General features: G+C 39.7%; 9 protein-coding genes across 9 annotated transcripts; 3 read left to right on the top strand and 6 right to left on the bottom strand.

Annotated features, from left to right (window-relative positions):
* Positions 1 to 4334: 4334 nt before the first annotated feature.
* On the bottom strand, positions 4335 to 4851 carry CANTADRAFT_149038 (uncharacterized protein). The gene has a single exon (XM_020206324.1). It carries the CDS (start codon positions 4699 to 4701, stop codon positions 4384 to 4386), a length of 318 nt encoding a protein of 105 aa, XP_020061797.1. The 5' UTR covers positions 4702 to 4851; the 3' UTR covers positions 4335 to 4383.
* A 512-nt stretch (positions 4852 to 5363) lies between these two features.
* CANTADRAFT_8566 (uncharacterized protein) lies at positions 5364 to 7777 on the top strand (the record flags this gene model as incomplete). The annotated part of the gene is made up of 3 exons (XM_020211311.1): positions 5364 to 5496; positions 6180 to 7097; positions 7344 to 7777. The coding sequence occupies 3 exons, from the start codon at positions 5364 to 5366 to the stop codon at positions 7775 to 7777; spliced, it is 1485 nt and encodes a 494-aa protein (XP_020061796.1).
* On the bottom strand, positions 7729 to 8740 carry EFB1 (translation elongation factor 1 subunit beta). Its single transcript, XM_020208191.1, has 2 exons — positions 8654 to 8740; positions 7729 to 8479 (listed from the first exon to the last, which is right to left on the bottom strand). The coding sequence occupies exons 1-2, from the start codon at positions 8731 to 8733 to the stop codon at positions 7933 to 7935; spliced, it is 627 nt and encodes a 208-aa protein (XP_020061795.1). The 5' UTR covers positions 8734 to 8740; the 3' UTR covers positions 7729 to 7932.
* Positions 8741 to 9061: 321 nt separating this feature from the next.
* On the bottom strand, positions 9062 to 9775 carry CANTADRAFT_58033 (protein-lysine N-methyltransferase; the record flags this gene model as incomplete). Its single annotated transcript, XM_020210759.1, has 1 exon — positions 9062 to 9775. One exon carries the CDS (start codon positions 9773 to 9775, stop codon positions 9062 to 9064), a length of 714 nt encoding a protein of 237 aa, XP_020061794.1.
* A 179-nt stretch (positions 9776 to 9954) lies between these two features.
* On the top strand, positions 9955 to 13560 carry CANTADRAFT_92552 (transcription factor TFIIIC subunit; the record flags this gene model as incomplete). The annotated part of the gene is made up of 1 exon (XM_020211959.1): positions 9955 to 13560. One exon carries the CDS (start codon positions 9955 to 9957, stop codon positions 13558 to 13560), a length of 3606 nt encoding a protein of 1201 aa, XP_020061793.1.
* Positions 13561 to 13827: 267 nt separating this feature from the next.
* On the top strand, positions 13828 to 14942 carry CANTADRAFT_148984 (telomerase inhibitor). Its single transcript, XM_020206323.1, has one exon. The coding sequence runs from the start codon at positions 14095 to 14097 to the stop codon at positions 14905 to 14907; it is 813 nt and encodes a 270-aa protein (XP_020061792.1). The 5' UTR covers positions 13828 to 14094; the 3' UTR covers positions 14908 to 14942.
* On the bottom strand, positions 14905 to 16835 carry PHR1 (Phr1p). Its single transcript, XM_020208190.1, has one exon. The coding sequence runs from the start codon at positions 16588 to 16590 to the stop codon at positions 14977 to 14979; it is 1614 nt and encodes a 537-aa protein (XP_020061791.1). The 5' UTR covers positions 16591 to 16835; the 3' UTR covers positions 14905 to 14976.
* Positions 16836 to 17838: 1003 nt separating this feature from the next.
* ERG26 (sterol-4-alpha-carboxylate 3-dehydrogenase (decarboxylating)) lies at positions 17839 to 19143 on the bottom strand. Its single transcript, XM_020208189.1, has one exon. It carries the CDS (start codon positions 19108 to 19110, stop codon positions 18055 to 18057), a length of 1056 nt encoding a protein of 351 aa, XP_020061790.1. The 5' UTR covers positions 19111 to 19143; the 3' UTR covers positions 17839 to 18054.
* A 531-nt stretch (positions 19144 to 19674) lies between these two features.
* NUP60 (FG-nucleoporin) lies at positions 19675 to 21383 on the bottom strand. The gene has a single exon (XM_020208188.1). It carries the CDS (start codon positions 21280 to 21282, stop codon positions 19846 to 19848), a length of 1437 nt encoding a protein of 478 aa, XP_020061789.1. The 5' UTR covers positions 21283 to 21383; the 3' UTR covers positions 19675 to 19845.
* Between the last annotated feature and the right edge of the window lie 284 nt (positions 21384 to 21667).

Here is a 21667-nt window from a genome sequence, read left to right as displayed (position 1 = left end):
AGCATATTGAATTGTGTAGAGAAAAGCGATTCTTCTAGATGAGCAGGCAAGAGAAATTATGAGAGGTGCTTGTCTGGTTTTTTTCGATTACATTAAAGCACAAATCTCTAGATGTGCTACACGATTAATTTGTAGGCAGGGGAGAGGGNGGCAATTTTTTTTGGAGGTATGAATAATCTGCCCTAAGTATGAAAAGTTCCGGCCCCTATTACGAAAATCGAGTTGCCCGTATTACGAAAAATTCCGAGCCGAGGGTTCGAATGTTCTCTAAAAACACTGTAAACCCCCTACAAGCAGTGAAAAAGTGCAATTGTTTATTCAGAGAAAATAATTCTTCATACAATAAAATGTACAAACTAAAGAAATACATTACTAATTTCAAACCCCATTAAAATACACTTCGACTAAAAAGGAAAGATTTAAGTTCCTCATCTCACGCTTGATAATAAGATCCATGCAATCCAGTGCTTCCTAAGAAAATTCGAGCCCTCACCCAAGAAGTTTTAGAAATACGGCAAAACACTTTTCATACATGTCTTGCTTCAAACAAAAATTATCTCCCCTCATCATATTCTTGAAATTGACACCAGCACATGGTTAATACTATATTACAAACTCGTTATTTAAAGCTCTAGTGATTTCCTCTAATCTATTCCCTTCCAAGGTAAGAGGCTTTGAAGCCAATGAAATAGCAGAAGAAGGTGTTCTATGGCATCCGCAAAAATGTACTACAGTATAACAATGTACCAACCGTCGGTTCATATGAAATCAAATATAAGAATAGAATCGTAACGACTTTTAAGAAAGTCGAATATTCTGGAACTTGGTTTTTGAACAAGGCACTTGCTTAGTCTCTAAAATAAATTGACTACCGTTCACAAACTCTTGTATGGAAAACAAGTCAAATTAAACAATATTAAAACAATTGATAGCATTTGTAGTGAACAAAGAAATGTCGTCGTGGTCCAAGCCAGTCCACAAGAAATTTTTGAAGAAACTATCCAAGGAAATACGACAACTATTTTAGAATTGATGTAACCAAGTCTTCAGCAAACTAGATAGTACAAGAGCATAAGTCAGTAGAATTCACTTCAACAAACTCATTGCCCTACTTACTAAGTAGTATCCAATATTAAACTTTCGCAATCTCTCTTGGGCAGTAGTAATTTGGACGTAAAAATTCAAGTTTACAGCCCGTTTGAAGAAAAGTCAGATTCTGGCAGTCAACATGTGTTTAGAGAGGGAACACAAAAACTCACACTATACAATCTACAAAAAGTGTCATCCACAAGAGATAGCATCGGTGAATACTTTTGAACCATAAAATACCTAATACATGTACATATTGCTGTCACTTTCAGCTACGTGATATTTACTTCTTGCTTACTCTCAGTGCATTAAAACTACTCAACATCGAAATCTGAAGAGTTATGAAAGTTATAACATCTCAAAAGGACTAGATAGTTCCAAACTAAAGCCATAAGTATCATCCCTATCGAAAAAGCTGTGAAAGATTTTGTACTAGTAAACATTTGAAATTGTGTAGAGGATTATTGCGTAAAAGAGGGATAAGTTACGCTGATCAGATTGTTCTCGAGAACACATGCACACAACTCCCTAAATACCTCAATATCCTACTAAGAAATTCAGTTGTTGGGAGCTTACGTCAAATATTCCAATTATGATTACACTACTGCCAAACTTTCGAATGCATTTTCGTTACTTTTTCAACTTAATGGAGTACAACAAAGTTTCATATAGCATATAAGATTCACTGTAATCAATACGTATATCTAATAAGAACTTTTGCTGGTATTTATTAGTTGAGAGGTACAAAGAAGATTTTCAAGGTGAAATATTACTCGAATAGAGACTAAACCATTGCTGATTTGTAGGTCTCTTAGTGCTATTAGAAGAATTACTTCATAATCATTTACATTCAAGAAATTGAATCCATTTCAATCCCTTGATATTCAGCTTATCATAATTCAAACAAATATTTAAAATATTCGTCAAATCCAATTACTAATTCTGTGGTTGTTCTTTAATCTTCGGCATTGTTCCCTTATATTTTTTTCATCTTAAGAATTCCAATACTCGATCATACTGCTGGAAAGCTTTGAGGATTCATATGAATGACTTGGATAGTTAATCCTAGATTAATACTAACATAGATAATAGTATGATATGGTCAAACACAATTATAAAACCGTAATTATTCGGCAAGACCTCACATGTGCGCGATTCTTAACATGATTTTCAACTCTGATTTGAGCTAGATCAACGTATGGTTAAAAAAAGGACACAATGGGGACCGTGTTGTATTGTTTCCTAATTGATGTTACAGTCGAACACTTAGGATTCCATAGTCATAGTTGTAAAGGTATAACAGCTGCGTGTTTGTCGTAAAGTATAGTATCTATTCATTTTTGGAATATTGCCCTTTCTTAGTATCTTTGAAAATTTATTACTTCTGTGTTAGTTCGAACTAAAAAGAGAACCAATGCTCTTGAAATACCAGGTGCCCTTCGGAGTCTAATTAGCGATTATTGATAGATAGAACTAGTTCACTCGTAGAGTCCCTTTGATACAACTTTGCCATTTGTACCAAGTTCTACGGTATTTTAGATATACAGTTAGTGTTATCGTTACTCTTTCGCTCACTTTGGTACTATTTGCCTATTGCAAACTCATATCAGACGACATCGGTCAAACTAGCTGATTTCCTGGACTACCAGAATATTTCGATATATTTATTAGCGATTCATATTCAACCTGTTGTCAATCTTGAATGACATTCATGAATACTGTATTGCTACAAGGAAAGGTCCATATTTCGTTTTATTTCTATCTGGTTGTACAAGAGGAATCGACAATAGTTTACCAACGATATAATCATCAGATGGTTTTAAGTTCGAATATCCTAGTGAGTAATGAAAAGATACCCTACACAAATATTAAATTTTCAAGCTTGCTAGCCACTGAAGGCTTGTAGAAATGGGGCAGATAAAGTTGTAAAGCTTTTCTACTTTATTCTATTTCCGCAATTTTATGGCAACTTGATGTCTTTTACGTAACTTATTGATACGAAACACCTTAAAATTTCCTGATGCTTGTTAAATTCTTGAAGAGAATGATATCGTGTTTTGGCCATGTTCAGACTTGTAATAGGAAAGAAGTGATATTCCAACCAATAAATCATCCTCACCAGCCCAGTTTCGATGATTAGCAGCGAGTAAACTCCTTCACATAGTCCGTTGTCATGAATTGTCCGGTTTGGTTGATATGAAATCCTTGAGTACTATCATGTCCTCAATAACATCGTACAACTCCTTTTATTGGAGGGATAGAGAAGGATCAAGAACATAAGGTTGAACGGTCTTTAGGGTGTTCAATCCATGCTCAATCAACAACAGCGGAAGAGAGATCAGACAAAAGAGGATTTCTTCGCATCCTCGAGATACTTTGACCGATATCCCTAGTGGGATTTCCGGTTCTGGAACTGTAGCATTACAATCCACACAAGAAGCAAGTACAGGGAGGACTTTGATGTGTCAACTCGAATTGGGCTCAGTAGTCTGAAAGATATTCAATGAATCACATATTGGCTCCATTAACCTTTATTCAGAACAGTACCATTAATTATAGCAACTAATCCTTCACGACCCTAAAGCAATTGCACTATATCAGCCTAAAAATCCTAAGCCATAATGTTTGGCAAACTTGAGCCAGCAGCTTCACCCTGAATCGCCCTAATAGCCCCAACCCTTATTCATTTTATGCTAGTTCACTCTGTGTTTGTGTCCCTGGAGATTCTGTACCAGAAAGGTGTGTGTCCCCAATCGACCTGACAAAGAATACTGCTTATTCGTCATGCAATATGGCGTTACACAGTTAGGATAGACCAAATCCCACTGTAACTGTGGTATATCTAATTAGAGCAATTATTCCAAGATACAGTATTTCCAAGATGATAGCCTTACCTGTGCTAACAGGATGTCGTATTCATTTTTAATGTTTGTATGGTTCCATCCGTTGGGAAGTCTCTATCAAATTTACTTCAGGTGCAATGGATGGGGTAAGGTTCAAATATTATGTTGTTTATATAGGTTATTAAACTAGAAATGCGAAATGAATTTCAATTTCACAACAGAAAACTTCAAAATGACACTATTAAATGTCATAGCGTGATCAATGAATACGGAAACAGAAAGTTAATTTCATTCATGCCTGAATATATTGTTATATTGAATAAAAAGAAACGCGTAACTGTATGTCGGAATTGACACTGTATATCGAAAAAGAGACTGGTCAAAAAAGTGGGTTTTTCTAAGCAAATCGGGAAACAGCTCTCTGAATACTAAATAACGTTCTGAACCAATTCTACTGCCATATTTGCAGCCTCTGCAACTCTTGTTTGAATTGTTTCTTTGGCAAGATGATTTTCTCTTTTGCTTTACTTTTTAGTTGATGCCAAAATTGTTCAATTTGGTTGAGTTCTTGGAAAAATGGGGCCAAAAAGAGGATACGGTACTCTCTATATGAAATAATCCTACTAATACTAGGATTTTTTTGACTATTTGCATTATCCATAATTAAATAGCTATTACTCATTAGAGAGTTGTTGTCTAAGACGTCCATGACATTTAACAGAAATTGCTTGTAATGGCCAGTAACAGTTCCTTTAGAGGGATCTATCATGCAGGAGCCTCTGTTTCATCTACCACATTACTTAGCCCATCTTCATGTCGAAGCTCGAAAGACATTGGCACTTCTACTTGATGGTTTTCCAATGAGGGAGGACATTACTTGTATTCAACAGCGAGCTTAACTCCAATCGAAAAAGAATTTCACTTCCCTGTAATTCAAATTAAAAGAATGATTGGAGAGAATTAATAATAAGCCGGTGAGAAATCGCTTCTGGTTAACAAGACATTATTATTGGCCCAGAGGGAAATGCATTTGGCCCAACTATGTCTTTTAAGTTAGAACCATAAGAATTTCACTCAGGTTAGAAAAGAACTACACTGGATGTCGAGGCAACATTAACAAGTTACCATTAAGAATTTGGAATCTCAAAATCAGAATTTATTACAAATGAGAGCGGACTATCACTTGATGAAATTTCAGACCTAATTTTATTTGAACGAGAAAAGTCAATGCGACATCCTGTTAGCGCAGGTCAGACTATCACCTTGGAAGTACTGTATTGTTGAGTTTAGTTTGTCAAGACGTATGTGTAATTCTCCCGCCACTTTCAAAGAACAAAGGAAATACACTTCTATACTAACAAAATGTAGGCTTCATAAGAAGATTCAAAATTTTGTACGAATATTATATACAAACTGTTCCTTTCCTTTGAAATGTCCTTGTGTACATCGTTTGAAGAAAGGATCAAGCAATTTGATCAACTGAACTCCAAGAAAAGCATCATTGTTTTCGACATTCTATTCATCGAGTTCTTTATTGGTACCTTTGGCTCCAAGGAAAGATCATGTCATGTTCTTTTTGATTTATTAGTTTTTGATTTAATCAAATTTTTGCAAAATTCTTAAATATAATCTAGGTTTTGTTGCAATGCACACAATAAAAAGACAAGTTCTTGCTCAGGTAAAAATCGTCAAGGTTGATCCAATTCAAGAACAAGAAAAGATGGCTATTCATTAAAGAAAGAGCTTCCAAGTTTTAGCGGATATCAGTATATCATCTTGACAGTATGTGCCTCTAGCATGACTTCGACATCGTTAAAAGAATTTATCTTGCTATGCCTGCACAATATTTGTGCGACATCTGGCAAGTGAGCTCTCTTCCTTATCTTAGTCCGTTACCATGTCGTTATAATTGTGCGACATCCGGTTAGCACAGGAACACAGCCAGTTCTTATCTAGCCTTATCTTGATCTCACTTGCCATTCTCATCTTTTACATGGGTACATCCAAGGCTAAGATAACTAGAGTGAGAACTGGGTGCTGGACTTGTAAGAAAAGGTAGGTAGCATTCTACTGTTCATTGATTATCATGACTAACACAGTTCAGGCACAGAAAATGTGATGAAGGACGTCCTTACTGCAATAATTGTGTGAGAACGAAGATACCCTGTGCTGGATACGGGATACGATTATCTTTTGATGTCGATGACGTACGGAACAATGCCCGAAAAGATGAATCAGGAAATTTAGTCAGGAGCTTTGTTGGAAAGCCGAAGTATAAGTCTAGCAAAAAGCAACCTGGTCCCGAAGCTCGATTAGATTTTCTTAACCAGAGGAAAGCTGAAGATGGAGGTTCGAATGTCTTGTTGAATGAATCGCTGTCTTCATGCCGAGCGACAGTTGATCGCTGCGCTACCAAGGATAGAACTTCAGATACCATCAGCTTGAAATACCCAGGCGAAAAGTTGGAGTTGAGCTTGGAGTTACTTGAAGGTTTGGAAAGCTTGCTTGGGCCTGAATTTGGCCCAGAGCTCAACGACACTATTGAATCTAGCAATAAACAAACTCGACAACCCGATACTCCAGAGCGAATTTCTCCACAACAGATTCTCAAGCAGGTCCATGACAGTTTTGGAAGCAATGATAAGAAACATAAGTATGGGAATACTCCACAAGAGCAGTCAATATTTTCTTTGACATACGAAGAAGAAAACACGATGCTCAAGCATTTTTTCAAGAAGCTCTTGCCGTTGTTGGATGCACATCCTAATTCGCCTTGGCCTGAATTGGCCCTAAAATACTGTGAGTTTGATATTGCAAGGAGCTGTTTTATTTCGCTAGCTTGTATCCATATATACGAGAGCAAAAAAGGAGGACCGGATTTCTACAATAAAGGAGTGGCCCATATCAATATGACATTGGAGTATTTGCTTGATTTCATTAAATCCAATTCAAAAAGCCAGAGCCAGGAACACATTAAAGACATCGACTCGAGGGCCAAACGGGTAACCTCGTTTGCCATATTACTCTTGATCAATGTCCACATACTCTTTGCCGTGCTTGAAAATGGAAAGAGTCGTATGGTGAGATTGCTCTTCCGGATTTTTGCATCGATTTGTGAGAATCCAGCATTTGTTGATGAATTGTTGGTGGATAATGATAATAACCGTTCGTTAGTGGTTGTGTTGTCGTGGTATGATACTGTCAGTGCAATTGTGTCACCTGATTGCAGGTTACCATTTTGTTCCCCTACCTGGTACGGCTCGTTATCGGATGGTGTATCTACGTCAGAAATGATGGGTTGTCCTGGAGAAATATTCAGGTCGATGTCAAAAGTATGCTTCTTGCGGCATGAACGATATTTTGACAATTCTAGGCCAAGGCACGAGGTTCTACGAGACTTTACCACTATAGAATCCGAACTTTTGGATTATCGCAAATATGTCGCAATCCATCAAGAGTTGAAATATGTGTCAAATTTGAAAGGAGCCCAATGTTGGGCACTTGCAGTGTATGTCACATTAACAAAGGTTGTCCAACCTGAATCGTACGACATTATCATTCGAAAGCTGGTGAACGAATTTATCTCTGTTTATTCATCAATGGACCCATCCTCTCCCATCGTTACACAAATGGTGTGGCCAATTTATGCCATAGGCTGTGAGTGTAAGTCAAGATATGAAAGAAATCAGATGTCAGTTTTCATGGACAGATTGTACGAGAACGCCCAAATGGGGACATTATTCTCTTTGAGGTATATGGTCTACAACGTGTGGGACACGGGACTTACCTCGGAAGAGTGCTTAGCGGAATGGCTAGATAACGATGAGGATTATTTACCGTTGTAGTTAATTCAATGGCTCGATGAAACTTCTTCCATCCATCGCAAAAAAATCCCCAACATTTACACCAACTATGCCAGTCCTACATTGCCTCTATTAAAATTCTTGTATTCATTATATACTAATTAGCATAAGTTGACCGTTCTATACAATAGAACCGATTACAACTTTTGCATAGCAGCAATATCAGTAGATTGGACATGGTCTTCGTCTTCTTCAATGGCAGCTTGCAAGTCGTCCAAGGAGACCAAAGCATCTTCGACAACCAAGTTAATTTGCAACTTCTTGATACCGAAACCAACTGGGATCCATTGGTGGGCACCCCAGGTCAAACCTTCCATGGTGACATTCTTGACACCGGCCAACAAGGCTTCCAAGTCGGTTTCGTCATCCCATGGCTTGACATCCATGGTGACAATGGACTTAGCAGCTGGCTTTGGACCCTTAGCAGCCTTCTTGGCAGCGTATTCAGCAAGTCTTTGTTGCTTGATCTTTTCAGCTTCTTCATCAACTTCGTCGTCAGAACCGAACAAGTCAACGTCATCGTCATCTTCTTCGGCAGCAGCGGCAGCAGCTGGAGCCTTACCAGCTGGCAAGTCAGCGAATTCTTCGGTGAAAGAAGCAATGTGGTTGAACCATCTGGTGAATTGTGGGTATTGTTTTTGGAAAGCTTGGTAAACAGAGACGTCAGCTTGGGTGGCAGCAGTACTAGATTGTTAGTAAACGATCAAATGAGAAGGAATTGACTCTTGTAATGTCAGGGATTTTATTTAAATCTTCTTTGTCACTCATACGGTGGGTCTTGAATCCACCTCATAAACACGGACCAAAGATTATGATCATCATTCTGCAAGAACTCAATTGCTAACGGTAGGTACTTACCCGTCAATGTAGGACTTGTCAGCCAAGAACTCGTTCAAGGACTTGATAGTTTCGACCTTAGAGAAATCTGAGAAAGACATTGTGATGTGGTGGTTAAAAATTTGCAAATAGAGGGAATGCTTTACCTTAAATGAAAAGTTTGGAAGGGTGTCGAAAAATTTTCGCTGGGTCAATACTCGATGAGAGGTGGCCGCAACGTGATCCAATTTTTATTAGGGCTCACAAAGGGACTGAGGTTTACGCGTACACGCGTTGGCGCCGTACCTCTGTCGGGTAACCCCTTACGGCCAGATGTTCCAGATAAATCTAAAATTGCAAAAGGTAGGTAGTGCTAATTAATACAAGGTTCTTGAGTGACCGCCGTATGCTACACATCCTAACAGGTAGCTATATTCTATTAAAATAACTCTAGTTTTGGAACTTCCAGTAGCTGCATTCGAAGTTGGCGTAGCATCTGTATTCATTGCTCAAGCCGTTCATGTGTTCCGGGAAAAAGTTGGTGACAAACGTCTCGGGATAGTTCTTCTTGACAATTTCGCCCATACGTTCCCCTGTAGAGCTTATAAGCTTAATTTGCTGGGTGTCTGTCGCTTTCTCAACCAACAAGTTGCCAGCTGCCATTGCCGATTTGGTCTGGCAGTCCTCCTGGAGATATGGAGGGTCAATCAACAACCGGTGACAGTTATGTTTGAGCTCCAAGGGAATATCGTCAGGACGGGTGTAGTCATAAAAATAGAAGTGTTCTTTTCCCGCCAAAAGCTCGAACCGCTTATCATATTCAAAAAGGTAAATATGTTTGGTTGGTACCTCTTCAGGGGGAAGGTTTTTAATTGCAGCAAACACAGAAGGTGCACTAGCTATGACTATGACAGTGTCTACGTTGGCTCCTTGTAAGAGTGCTTTCCCCAAAGTTCTTGCTGTGTCATCAGCATACCAGAACTGGGAGAGTTTCCAGTCTTGCTTGAAGTCTTCTATGGTAAGTTGCTGGTTCACTTCCTGTCCTCCGTTAAAAGAGTTGCATAATTCTTGAAATTTTTCGATTCTTTCCGTTTCTTCCTTTTTAAATTCAGCAAGGGCAGCTAAGGCATGTGTTGACAAGGTTAGTTCATCGTCGGAGTCCATCTTGATGGTATAGCAATCAACAAATAAGAATTGTTGTATTCAAGAACCTGATGATGTAATGTCGCCATGCCAAGACATTGTCGCGCATACCCGCCATGTGCATGTCGCACGCACCCGCGACATTGTCCCAGACCCCATTCAAAAATGATAACGATGTCTGGAGTTCAATCCGTACCACAATGCTGTTTTCGTGTGCTCCATCGGAGTTGGTGGCCTACACTTTGGAGACCCTCTCGCTCTCGGGTCAGTTTGGATTAACCTTGGCTGAGCTCTGGCAAAAGATTGCATCTAAGCTAGGCCTGAGCGAATTGGATCTCTTTCAACAACAAGTGATATGGCAGTGGTTGTTTTTCTCCAAATCCCAAGATCAAATCGACTTGTACGTTACCAAGGATAAGCAGATCTTGCCTATCCTACCCAATTATGCTGACTTCATAAGCTCCCACGGACCAGAAGGTGATGTCAGCATTCTCCCAACTGCTGATACTCAATGGAAGTACCTAACCGGTTTGGAGGCATCCAAGAAGCTCAAAGCCCAGTTGGGTGAGAAGCCGTTCCAGCTTCTCTGTGAGATAGCTAGACACGGAGCTGAAGGTATAATCTCTCCTGATCTTTGTAAGGCTACTGGCCAGGATCCAAGATCCCTTCCTTCACGGTTCAAGAGACTTTCAGAAATGGGGTTTATCATCCGGAAAAGCATTTATCACGAGAAAACTCGCCAACATACGAGCTTGCTCGTGCACACCAAGTTCAGTGACGAAAAGACGCCGTTACAGTCCGAGGAGTTTCAAAGTTCGAGGAGTACAAACATGTTGAGACAATTGATCGTGCAGTCAGTCCGTGATGCTCCAAATAACTTGAGAGGATTCAACGATTTAAAGAAGGAGCTTAATTTGAACAGCAATAAGTCGAACTCCAAGTTTTTTGGGGCCATTGTTGAAGCATTGCATAAAAGTGGATATGTGGAAAAGCTCATGGTCAGATCAGCTGAGGATGAACGATTGGTGTACTCAATTAAATTCTTGAAAGATTTACCTAAAGACATGATCAACAGTTCGGATTACGTGGATATGTTGAACTCGTTCGACAATGTGGAAGACGATTTCTTCGAAGAAAAGGATGAGGGAAAGGAAAAATATCCCTTGGTGAACAGTATTTATCCAATTTCCAGTCAGATCCACCAGCAAATATCTTCGACGCGAGATGTCGGAATCACCTCTAAGAATATAGTGACCAATCTTAGTGGAACTGCGGGCTATAGGCCATGGACACGTATCCTCGATTCGATGTCAAGTTATGTTGTTGATGGTGAGTCGTTGGCGCCGCTTAAAACAAGCGAAGACAAGTACAATGATATTTGTATTATCAGAGCCTATGATGTGGAAGGAAAGTATAAATTCTACAGGTACTATACTCGGGACCAATACCCAGCATTCCCGGCAAAAAGCTGTCGGAACAAAAGATCCAATCTTTCTAAAGTACAAAATAAGCCAATAGCCAAGTTGAACACGCTATACTTCAAAACGTTGGGGAAAGCACCTCCGGGAGATTTGCTCAAGAAAAAGAAGCGTCAAAATCTCGGTCAGTTGGCCTCGGAAAATTCTAAAAAGTCGAAACATGTAGATGAGTTACAAAGAAGCTTGAGGCGGAGAGAATCACCTATTCAGCAAGCCACGAGCCTGAAGAATGAACCTGCCCTAGACATCAGTTTGGAATATGATCGTGACTCAAGTATTGATATTTCGACACCGGTTTCATTTCATGAGGTCAAAGCTATTATCCCTGACATTGGTACTCAGGTGAAAAGAGTCAGAAAACTGATGGCAAAACCTGTTCTTGCAACATCTCTCAAAGGACAAAAGCGTAGAACTAGCTTGTTGGACATAGTGAAAGATCTTGGAGGTGTAACTTATACAACTGCAAAGCTCAGAAGAATGCTAGACGAGCGGCTTGGAAGCTCTACTTTTACAGATAACAAGACGTTGGCAAGGGACATCTCCATTTTGATATCCTCAAAGGATTTGGAGGTTCAAAATATTTCCTATGAAAGAGCCGGAAAAATGGTCAATAGGAAATTGCTCATTTTGACCGATCCCAAGCTCAGGCCATCAGCAGAGTTAATTGAAGAATCAAGAGAACGATGCTTGCAAGATCATGGGAACAAAGTATCTCAGCCTCTTGCTAAAAGAAGAATTATTGAGAGTGAGGTGACCCTTTACCAGGGTACGCCTTCTCGTTCAAGAAAACCTAGAGGCAAAGGGAGATTGGACTCTTTGGGTGATGAATCTACAATGGCTTCTATTCCTGCGAGAAGGAAAAGAAAAACACAAAACGTCGAGATCCCATTGTCAACTCTGGAAGAGAACAGTGTCAAGACAGAAGCAGATGACTCGACAATGCCTTCATTAGTTTCCAAAAAGCACAGAAGAAAATCAAAACCAATTAGGAGATCAGGAGAGAAGAGGGCTCAGCATCCACCCCGGAGGTTTAGGACTAGTCAAAAGTTCGATAAAACTGATGCCACCACTTTGTTTAGAGCTGTGGTTATTTCAAAGACTTTCACGAGAAGTTCTATCGATTTCGCTCAAATTGCATTGTTGTTTGATGGCATGGATTCCAAGACCATCAAACAGAAATGGACGGTAGTTAGAAAGCTGGTAGGTGGTTTGCAAGCAGTGTTGAAAGGGGTGGAGTCTTTCGAACACATTGTGATGAAGGGTATAGAAGATGAATTAGTCTCTACTGATGATCTTGAAAATGTGAAGTTTACCTTCTTCTTGGATTTGTGGAAGGATATGGACAGTTCTGTGCTCGAAATTTCTGATAAAATGCCTTTGTTCAACCACTCGCAGGATAATCAGGATGAGTATTCAATTGTTGATGCACATGATGTCCAGCTGGATCTATTCGAACAACTTGAAGATAACTCGATGAGGCAAAAGGACTCGATTTTGTCCGGAATTACTTTCTTTGTCAGTGATTCTACTGAAATAATTCCACCAGAAAATGATGATTTAAGGACCGTTTTGAAAGCAATCTTCACTACTCCTGAAGAGAGCTTTAGTGCGAGCAGAGTTAAGCAGATATTGGATCAGTTTGGTGATGAGGCCACACACAGCGCATCATCTGCATTAATCAAGGACAAAGAAATGATCTATTATGGATCCGATGACTCAAACAGCAGATTTGTGTTGACAGACAAGGTGCATAATGCTTTGAACCTGAAGTTGCCATCAAAATTTTTGAATCAAGCCGCTCAATTCGCTGACAATATAGGGGCTATTGCAGAAGCTAACAAGGGCCTTATCATTTCAGAGAATGTTCTTAATGGGCATATGGCCCCTCTATTAACATTCTTGGCCTCTGATGAAGCAACAATACTTCATATTGACAAAACTTACCAGTTTGATGGGTATGAATCGAGACTCATTGACAAAGATAAACTAGCATGTGATGTTGTTCTCTTGACTAAGAATCGAACCGCAAGCACAAAAATCCAAAAAATTCCGGTACCGACTGGAAAAGCATGTTCTCATATCTGGCTCGATATGAATGGATGCATCAACGAGCAAATGTGGACCAAGTTAATTAATGCTGTTCTTGTATATGTCCACTTCAGGCCAGGAATCCCCCAAAAAGCTATCTTCTCGAAGATGCAAACTATTTTGGGGTTGAATGATTTCAAATCCGTGATCCAGTGGCTCGTGGATAGCCAGAGTTTACGTAGGGGATCTTTTGATGGATGCTGGACAAACCAAAATTGGTACTCTACGATAGGATTTTAGTTTGAAGGCTCAGAATCGCCAACTTATGGACTTTTGTGAGCAATACTATGAGAAACGTTCGAATATTCTTATTTACTCACTTCGTAAGTCGAAAACATATAACTACCGCTGAAAAGTAACTTCTGTACCTTGAAACAAGTTTTGTAGTTGATAGTATACTTGAAAAATATATCTAATGGAATCAGAGGCATTAAGAATCCAATAATCCGAGGAATTTTATCAACCTATGTTAAGAACAGTATAAGTACATGTTGCACTATATTCATCAAACAAGTCCTTTTGCTCAAGAAGATTCGATATAAATTGTTAGTGAATGAACGGTTGAAAACTAATCGAAAGCGTCTGGCTGTTTTTATCTGCCCACACGAACTGCTATTGTTACCTTCTCGGCCATAGCTGCTGTGTACAGCGAATGTACGGTCCTGGCTGTGAGAGCACCTCCATAAGTATTTTTATTACGTAAGCGATACTTTTTACCTCATCTCCAAAATGTCCCTGAAAATCATTTTCTAGCCGATAAGACTAGATACCAGGATGGGTTTAGGAGAAACGAAAGTGAAACAGAGATTTGGCTTGGATCCAAGAAACACCAACTGGTCGAACAACACCGGAAGATTCGGCCACCAGTACCTAGAAAAGCTAGGCTGGGAACCTGGCAAAGGGTTAGGGTTGGTCCAACATGCCACCACCACACATGTTAAAGTTATTATCAAAGAAGACAATGCAGGACTTGGTGCTCGGTTGGCAAAGAAGCAAAAGAAAGATGATTTAGATGGTGGAGATAGTGTTGGTCTTGACGTTTTTCAGAGTATCTTAGGAAGGTTGAACGGAAAGGAAGATAAGATTAATGATGAGCTTGAAAGACAACGTAATGAGAGAATATTGAATGGCAAATGGGGCATGCATTTTGTCAAAGGAGAAGTATTACAGAGCTCATGGGATGTTCAGAAGAAATCGATGATAGGCGATAGCAAGAAAAGAAAGAATAATAGTGAACATGAAAGTACAAATGCGAAGCAGAAGAAAAGTGACAAGTTGGTAGAGAAGAAGGAAAAGAAGGAAAAGAAGGAAAAGAAAGAAAAGAAGGACAAGAAAGAGAAGAAGGAAAAGAAGGAAAAGAAGGAAAAGAAGGAAAAGAAGGAAAAGAAAGAGAAAAGGGAAAAGAAAGAGAAGAAAGAGAAGAAAGAAAAGGATAATGATGAAGCTCGTGCTTCATTAGAACCTATAGAGTCTGATACAAAAAGCATAGCAACTAGGTTATCGGTAAGATCCAAATGGATCAAGCAGAAAAGGGCCTCGGTCATGGATGCAAAGGCCCTTAATGAAATTTTCATGATATCAAATTAACCATAGAACACTGTACACTACAATAGACTACTAAATAAATAAACGCATATACATATTTGACTAACTGAATTACTCAAACAAGATAAATGAAACACCACCAGCAAATGCGGTCACAATACCAGCAATTGCAAATAATTCTGTTCTGGATACTCTCTTTTGGGAGATGTGTCCGTCTGAGCTCTTACTGGACTTTGAGCTCGAAGTGCTCTTACTGGAACTGCTGGAGCCAGAGCCGGAACTAGAACCAGAACCAGAAGAACCCGAGGAGCCACTGGTAGCTTTTGAAATCTTGGAGGAACAGGACTTGTCACTAGATGCACTCTTGTTAATAGAAGCGGAGCCACTGAAGTCACAAGCAGACTTTTCTTTGCCATTCTCGTTATAGTAAGAGTTCAAAATGTAAGATAACTTATCCTTATCAGAACAGTAGGAAAAGCCACCGTAGGTTCCGTTTTCTGCATTTGCAGTGATATCAGAGCAGTCAATCTTGTCACAAACAAAACCAAACAAGTCTCCGTAGTTCTTACTGGCAACATCATCAGCAACCACACACTCCAAAGTACTGGCGACACAGTCACAAGTATCCTTGTCGGGAGTTGGTGGCAAGCTTGAAGCAGCCTTCCAAGTAGATGCTGAAGCAGGACAAGAAAGAGTTGAGTGAGCAGCTTGAGAAGCACTGGAAGCTTTAGCGTACGATGGGGAAATCTTGTTGATTTCAGAAGAATAGTAACCAAAGTCTGATAATGTAGAGACGGACAGACCCTTGACAGAAACTAAACCGTATTTGTTTTCTTCTTGAAAGTACATGTAAACAATACCACCAGACCATACATCAGTCATCTTGTCACTGAATAAAGTTCCAACTTCAGTAAACTTTCTTGGAGTCACCTCGTTACATCCGTATTCAGAGAAAAAGACAGGAATGGTCAAGTTTTGGTATTGCTTGGTGGCAGCTTCATATCCTGATGCTTCAAAACTGCTGTCACCACACCATTCGTAATTGTTGATACCAAAGAAATCGGCCCTTTCATCTTCATCACCACAGGCAAAGTAGTCTGCAATGGCGACTCTAATGTCTCCATCGTCATTTGACGAATAGCCAACAGGAATCTTTCTGTACTTCTTTTCAGAAATGTAACTCTTCATGTCTCTAATGGCAGCTTTAACGAAGGCAGAAGCATCAGTGTTGGACTTGTTATTGGTCACTTCATTACCAGCAAAGAAACCCAACACGTTAGAATAGTTGGAGAACATATCGATGACATCGGTGTATCTTTTGTACAAGTCCAAGTTCCATTCGGGGGAATCTCTGTTGATGGATTCCGAAGGTTGCGACAAGTCAGCAATAATGTAGATACCAGCATCTGCCAAAGCATTCATACACTCGTCGTGATCCAAGGTCGTGTTGACTGCGTAAACTCTCAACACGTTTGTGTTGGAATCTGTGAAGTACTTGATATCTCTCTTACAAGAATCAGCATCAGCAAGAGGATCTTTGAAAGTCGTATCAGTTTCGTTTGCGGTGTTTTGTTGGTAGGCAATACCTCTCATCAAGAACTGGGAGCCATTGTTGGAAAAGAAAAACTTGTTTCCAATAACCTCGATTTCGGGCAAATCGGCAGCACCAGCTAAGTTTGCTGCTAGAACCAAGGCAGAACACACAACTGAAACTAAATTAACCATTTTGATAGCGAAAGTGATGGGTTGACAAAACTAGCAGGTACGGGACTTGCGAATTATTTATATCTGCCAATGTGATACGACACGAACACGGTACATGCTTCCAAATAGTAACCCTGGTACAACATGCAAATAGTAAACAGTTTAAGGCGCCTGTAGTGCTTTCCCACTTTAATATCGGTGCCCATAGTTGCCCTGAGATTCTGTCTCTAGGTGCAAATTTTGATCTCTGGCCACCATTGCGTCCCTTTAGGGCAATAAGTGCAACCTTTTTTTTTTTTTTTACACGAACAATATTGCCCATGCAGGTTGGAGGCGGAGCCAAGGTAAGGGGTCAACGCGTCGACGGGCTTGGCCCCAAAATAGAACAAGCTAACCTCCAACTTGACAGGACGTTTCTCATTTATAGCCGTTTGGATCGTCAGGATTTCATGGCAATTCTTGGAATTTTCTAGACAGGTTTTATGGCATTGGGGGTGATTTGGTGTTTAGCTATTGGTTAGGAACATGGTCTAACATGAAATGATTGGTAGTAGTGGATTGTAGACAAACACGAGCTCACCTCCTATAACACAGCCGAAATATGCAGCTGGCACGGACGGAATAATCAGGCTCCCAACTCGTCATAATTTGTGCAGGATGGGGACTACAGGCTAATCTGCGTGTTTCTTTTTATCTCAGGGTTCAAGTAATCTAATTTGGACGCGACCACCTGAGTTTTGTTTGGAAGAGGTGGCGTTTCGCATCCGTCTCACCATGTTATTTTCTGTTGAAGCTGAATAGTCTGGAACATTTTTGCGGCCGTATACACCTTCAATAGATGGTGATTATATTTGGGTTGCCAGGCTTTAAAGTAGGGGCTGTTAGGTGAGTATTGGAAGTGTGCACCAGCAGTTTTGGACAATAGTCCTGAGATAGTATACTAGTCCATTTACATTATCAATTAATTCTTTTCCTACATACAACCTTATAATATCTCTAAAAGTAAGGGTGCTCTTTGAGCGTGGTTTAGCATATTCAAATGGGCTGCATTCATTCAAATGTTCATTGAGCACGAGAAAGCGAATTTCATATACACCCACGACGATGTGAATTATATTCAGTATTTTAGAACTCCAACAGTGACTTCTCTGTACGTTGAACTGCCCGATATTTGATGGCAGCGAAGTTTTGGTATAGTATTAATAATGAGATTCAGTTGATCCAGGACTGTTAAAAACAGTACTAGTATACGAATATTAAGTTAATACTGAGAATATTGCATCTAATTAATGTCTATATCGGAAATCTGATTCCTTATCTGTTTTCTAATTAGACTATAAGAACTATAGTATTTTTCTTTGCTGAAACTATTTATTGCGTTCGTACTTTGCTCGTAGCCAAGCCAGATTTTTTACATCGAAGTAAGGTCGATAATATCAGCTCCCTGAAAAGTGCAAGAATTTCAACAGCTGCCAATACAATAGTTTACATATCAACCTCTTTTAACCAGTCCAAAGTAAGCTTAATACCAGTCTCAAGATCCACCGCTGGTTTGTATTCAAGGACAGACTTGGCTTTGGAGATGTCATAGTAACGATTAGCGCACGCTATCTTGACTCTGAATGCGGTCAACCCAGGTGGCTTTCCTGCCAATCTTGCAAATGTCTCACTGAGATAACCCAACACAACACCTAAAGGCTTATTGAAAACAATGTGCCTCTTCTCAATCACACCATAGGCTTTCCAAACTTCTCTTGCCATGGTCCAGAAGTATATGGGGGTGTCATTTGTGATGATGAAAACTTCACCTCCGACCTTATGAGCTTCTTTAGGCTGGAGGGCCAATTTTGCGGCCAAGATATGGGCATCAGCCACATTTCCGGCGTAGGTGTAGTCACAAATATTGTTATTGTCTCCCAACTGGAACTTTGATTGGCCCAACTTAGCAGCATTTATCAATCCTGGAACGAGCTGTCTATCACCAGGACCAAAAATACCCGAGGGTCTTATACTGACCGTGATCAAACCGTTTGGATCGTTGCTGTCTTTGACGAGTCTTTCAGCAATGGCCTTGGTCTCGTTGTACTTGTCCATATGAACTTCAGCATATGGCCACTCCTCATCAACGTTGTAGATATCAGCACCATTGAACACCACACCAGCAGAAGAGGTGAATATCAATGCTTTCACTCTCAACTTCTTACTGACATCTATGATATTCTTTGTACCTTGAACATTAACCTTTTCGAAGAGTTCGGGAGTGCCAACATCAGGAATTGGTGAGGCCGAATGGACGATCACATCACATTTGGATTCTAAGATTGCTTTGGAGATATCTTCTGGAGAGGTCAAATCTCCAACAAACAGCTTGATTTCGTTGGAAGGAAACGTAAAGTATGAAGCCTTCTTGTCAGACAAAGGACGAATATCGAACACGTGAATTTTGATTCCTGGGCATCTGTCATAAAATTGCTGGATCAAGTGGTGGCCAAGAAAGCCTGCACCTCCAATCAAGAGAACAGAGTCTATTTTAGCAGACATGTGGGCTAGTGTTGAATAACTCGGGCAAAGTACTGTTTGAATTGATGTAAATCGTCAACGAAATCTTCCATCACGTGATCAAAGATCGGTTATACGAGCGTGGGAGCCCATGACGACTTAGTGCTGATCAACGACATTGTGCCGATCAGCGAACATGCTGATCGATTATTAATGGGTGGGAACAGGTAGTTGAATATACAAGCAGCCAAAATAGTATTTGAGCAAACAAATGTAGGAGTGTAGAAGTCAACAAGAGAGAAGACCAGAAGCATAATGGGGGTTGCAACAAGATATGGGAAACCTAAGAATTTGCTTCAAATTAAATTCAAAAAATGGGATTGAAATTACTCTATAGATTTCTGGCAAATTTCTTTGATTTATGGCATACTAAATGTTAGTTTCATAAATTGAGTACAATAAATGCAGTATCTTGCCTGCACACAGAGGGGACACAACTACAGATTGGATAACGAATTCTGTAATGGAATTCTAGTGCTATCCTTGCCAGATATGTGAGAGATGCTTTTTCTAAAAGCTCGAGAGCTCAGTTCTACGGTTCATAACTGTTTCATACACTTGATTAGTTTTATATTCGACTCACACCAAATGCTGTTGCACGCAATTGTATGTAATTGTTTATTTCTAGGTCCAAAACTTTTCACGTCTAAAGCTGAAAAACCCTTCTACGAGTCTACCTTTCCCATTAACGTGACATATTTTTATGTTTGACTCACATCAAAAGCTGAAAAGACTCTTGTAAGAGTCCACCTCTTCTCTATTCAATGTCACACTGTATTGTTCAGGAACAGAGAATTGATAGGAGTAAGGAGCTTTCACTTCTGTCTTTTCAATGACACTAGTACCACCGACAACCGGATTTGCCTTATGTTGTATAGTAAATCCTATATTTTCTTGTTTCTTTCCAGCACTTTGATCAGGTTTAAACAGAAAGTTTAAGGGTGCACTCTTCTCGACAGAATTTGAGTTTGATTTCCCAAAATTGAAATCAAAAGTTTTCTTTTCTGGAAGTTGACCATCATTCACAACTGGCTCATTGATCACTATAGGCTTCGAAAAATCAAGTTTCGCAGCCGAACTGATGGTTTTCTGTTCAATCTGACCAGATGCATCCTTGCTAACAGTAGATTTTGGCTTTGGAACAATCTTTTCTTCATCTTTTTCGACCGGCAATGGCGCAGATTTGTCAAAAAGTAACGTACTGCTGATATCTTTACTTGTTAATGGAGCTTGTTTCGAAGTCTTAGTTCTTTTTCTGTTCTGTGAAGAAGAATATGGGTTCGAAAAACGCTTAATGTCTTTATTATTGAGGTCCTCAGTGGTTGTTTCGAGCAAATCACCATCCAAAATTGATAACAAAGTGTTGGCAGCCTCACTTCTTGGTCTGTACTGAGTAGTAGAGGTATTCGTCGTTGTGTTATTATTGTTTTCTATTATCAGGCCATTCTTTGATGCATTTGAATTTGTTTTCTTGCTCAAGCTAGGTGCTCTTATTCTCGTTCTGTAAGGCGATGGTAATCCAGAGAATTGATAGACCCTCTTCACAGATGGAATGCTGGCCGAAGTTTCGTTCACGGTATGATAAATAGGTTTATAGTCAGGGGTGGAATATGTTGCACCACTGGTGTTACTGTCTTTCTTTAGAATCTTCTGGGTGTAGGGTGTATCATACAAAAACAGTTTGTCCCTGATGGAAGTATCTTTGAAAAACGTGTTGTTGGCGTCCTGATCGTTGGATTGAGTTTCGTTACCGATTTCCGATTTCGACTTGTTTATCAATGAGACGATACCCTCGTATTCTACTTGGGTCAATGGTTCATCACCTTTCTGTTGAAAGAAATTTGACAACACTTTGTTGGGTGAGCTATTGGTATCGAAAGAGCCAGGCATTTTGAAAGAACTAGTTGATGCACTTCTAAGAATAGGGTTAAATTTAGGTGCCGGATACTGGAAGGCTTCCACATGACTGTTTGAACGGGCAGTAGAAGGGTTGGGTTCCTTTGAAGCCAATTCATTGTCTTTAGATGGTGCTTTCCATATCGTTCTTGGACTAAACAATCTTTTCACTTTGGAGAATAATCCAGATGTAGGATATGGAGCCGAGGCTACTCTGAGCTTTTCTTTATAAGCCCTATATGATTTCCTATTATCCATTATGGTCCCGTTGCACTCCTTTGCTCATTTGTTGCATTTCAATTTTCACTGGCTTCGAGGAAGTTCAGCGGACTGCACATAGATAGAGCATCGAAGAGGAGTAGCTGTAAGGCCCCTAAGAGGTTTGTGAGTAGTCACTATTGTTCTGGTAACTCGGTTACTATTGTGCATAGACTAGTTTTCAAGTTCAGATTAATGGTTCAAATCTGGTGATTAATTTCACATACTTGCATAATTATTGATATGTTTTGAGGATTATTCTTGTCACATATGCAATGAATTGCTATAATTGCTAAATAGTAATTAGGTCCTGGGCTTGTTGAAATTCTTAGTTGTCTATTAAAGGATTCACATGTAGGGTGACTACTGTGTTACTCCTAGTCAT

The sequence above is a fragment of the Suhomyces tanzawaensis genome (assembly GCF_001661415.1).
Source record: "Suhomyces tanzawaensis NRRL Y-17324 unplaced genomic scaffold CANTAscaffold_10, whole genome shotgun sequence".
Classification (NCBI taxonomy): domain Eukaryota; kingdom Fungi; phylum Ascomycota; class Pichiomycetes; order Serinales; family Debaryomycetaceae; genus Suhomyces; species Suhomyces tanzawaensis.
This window is presented reverse-complemented; position numbering and strand designations above follow the sequence as displayed.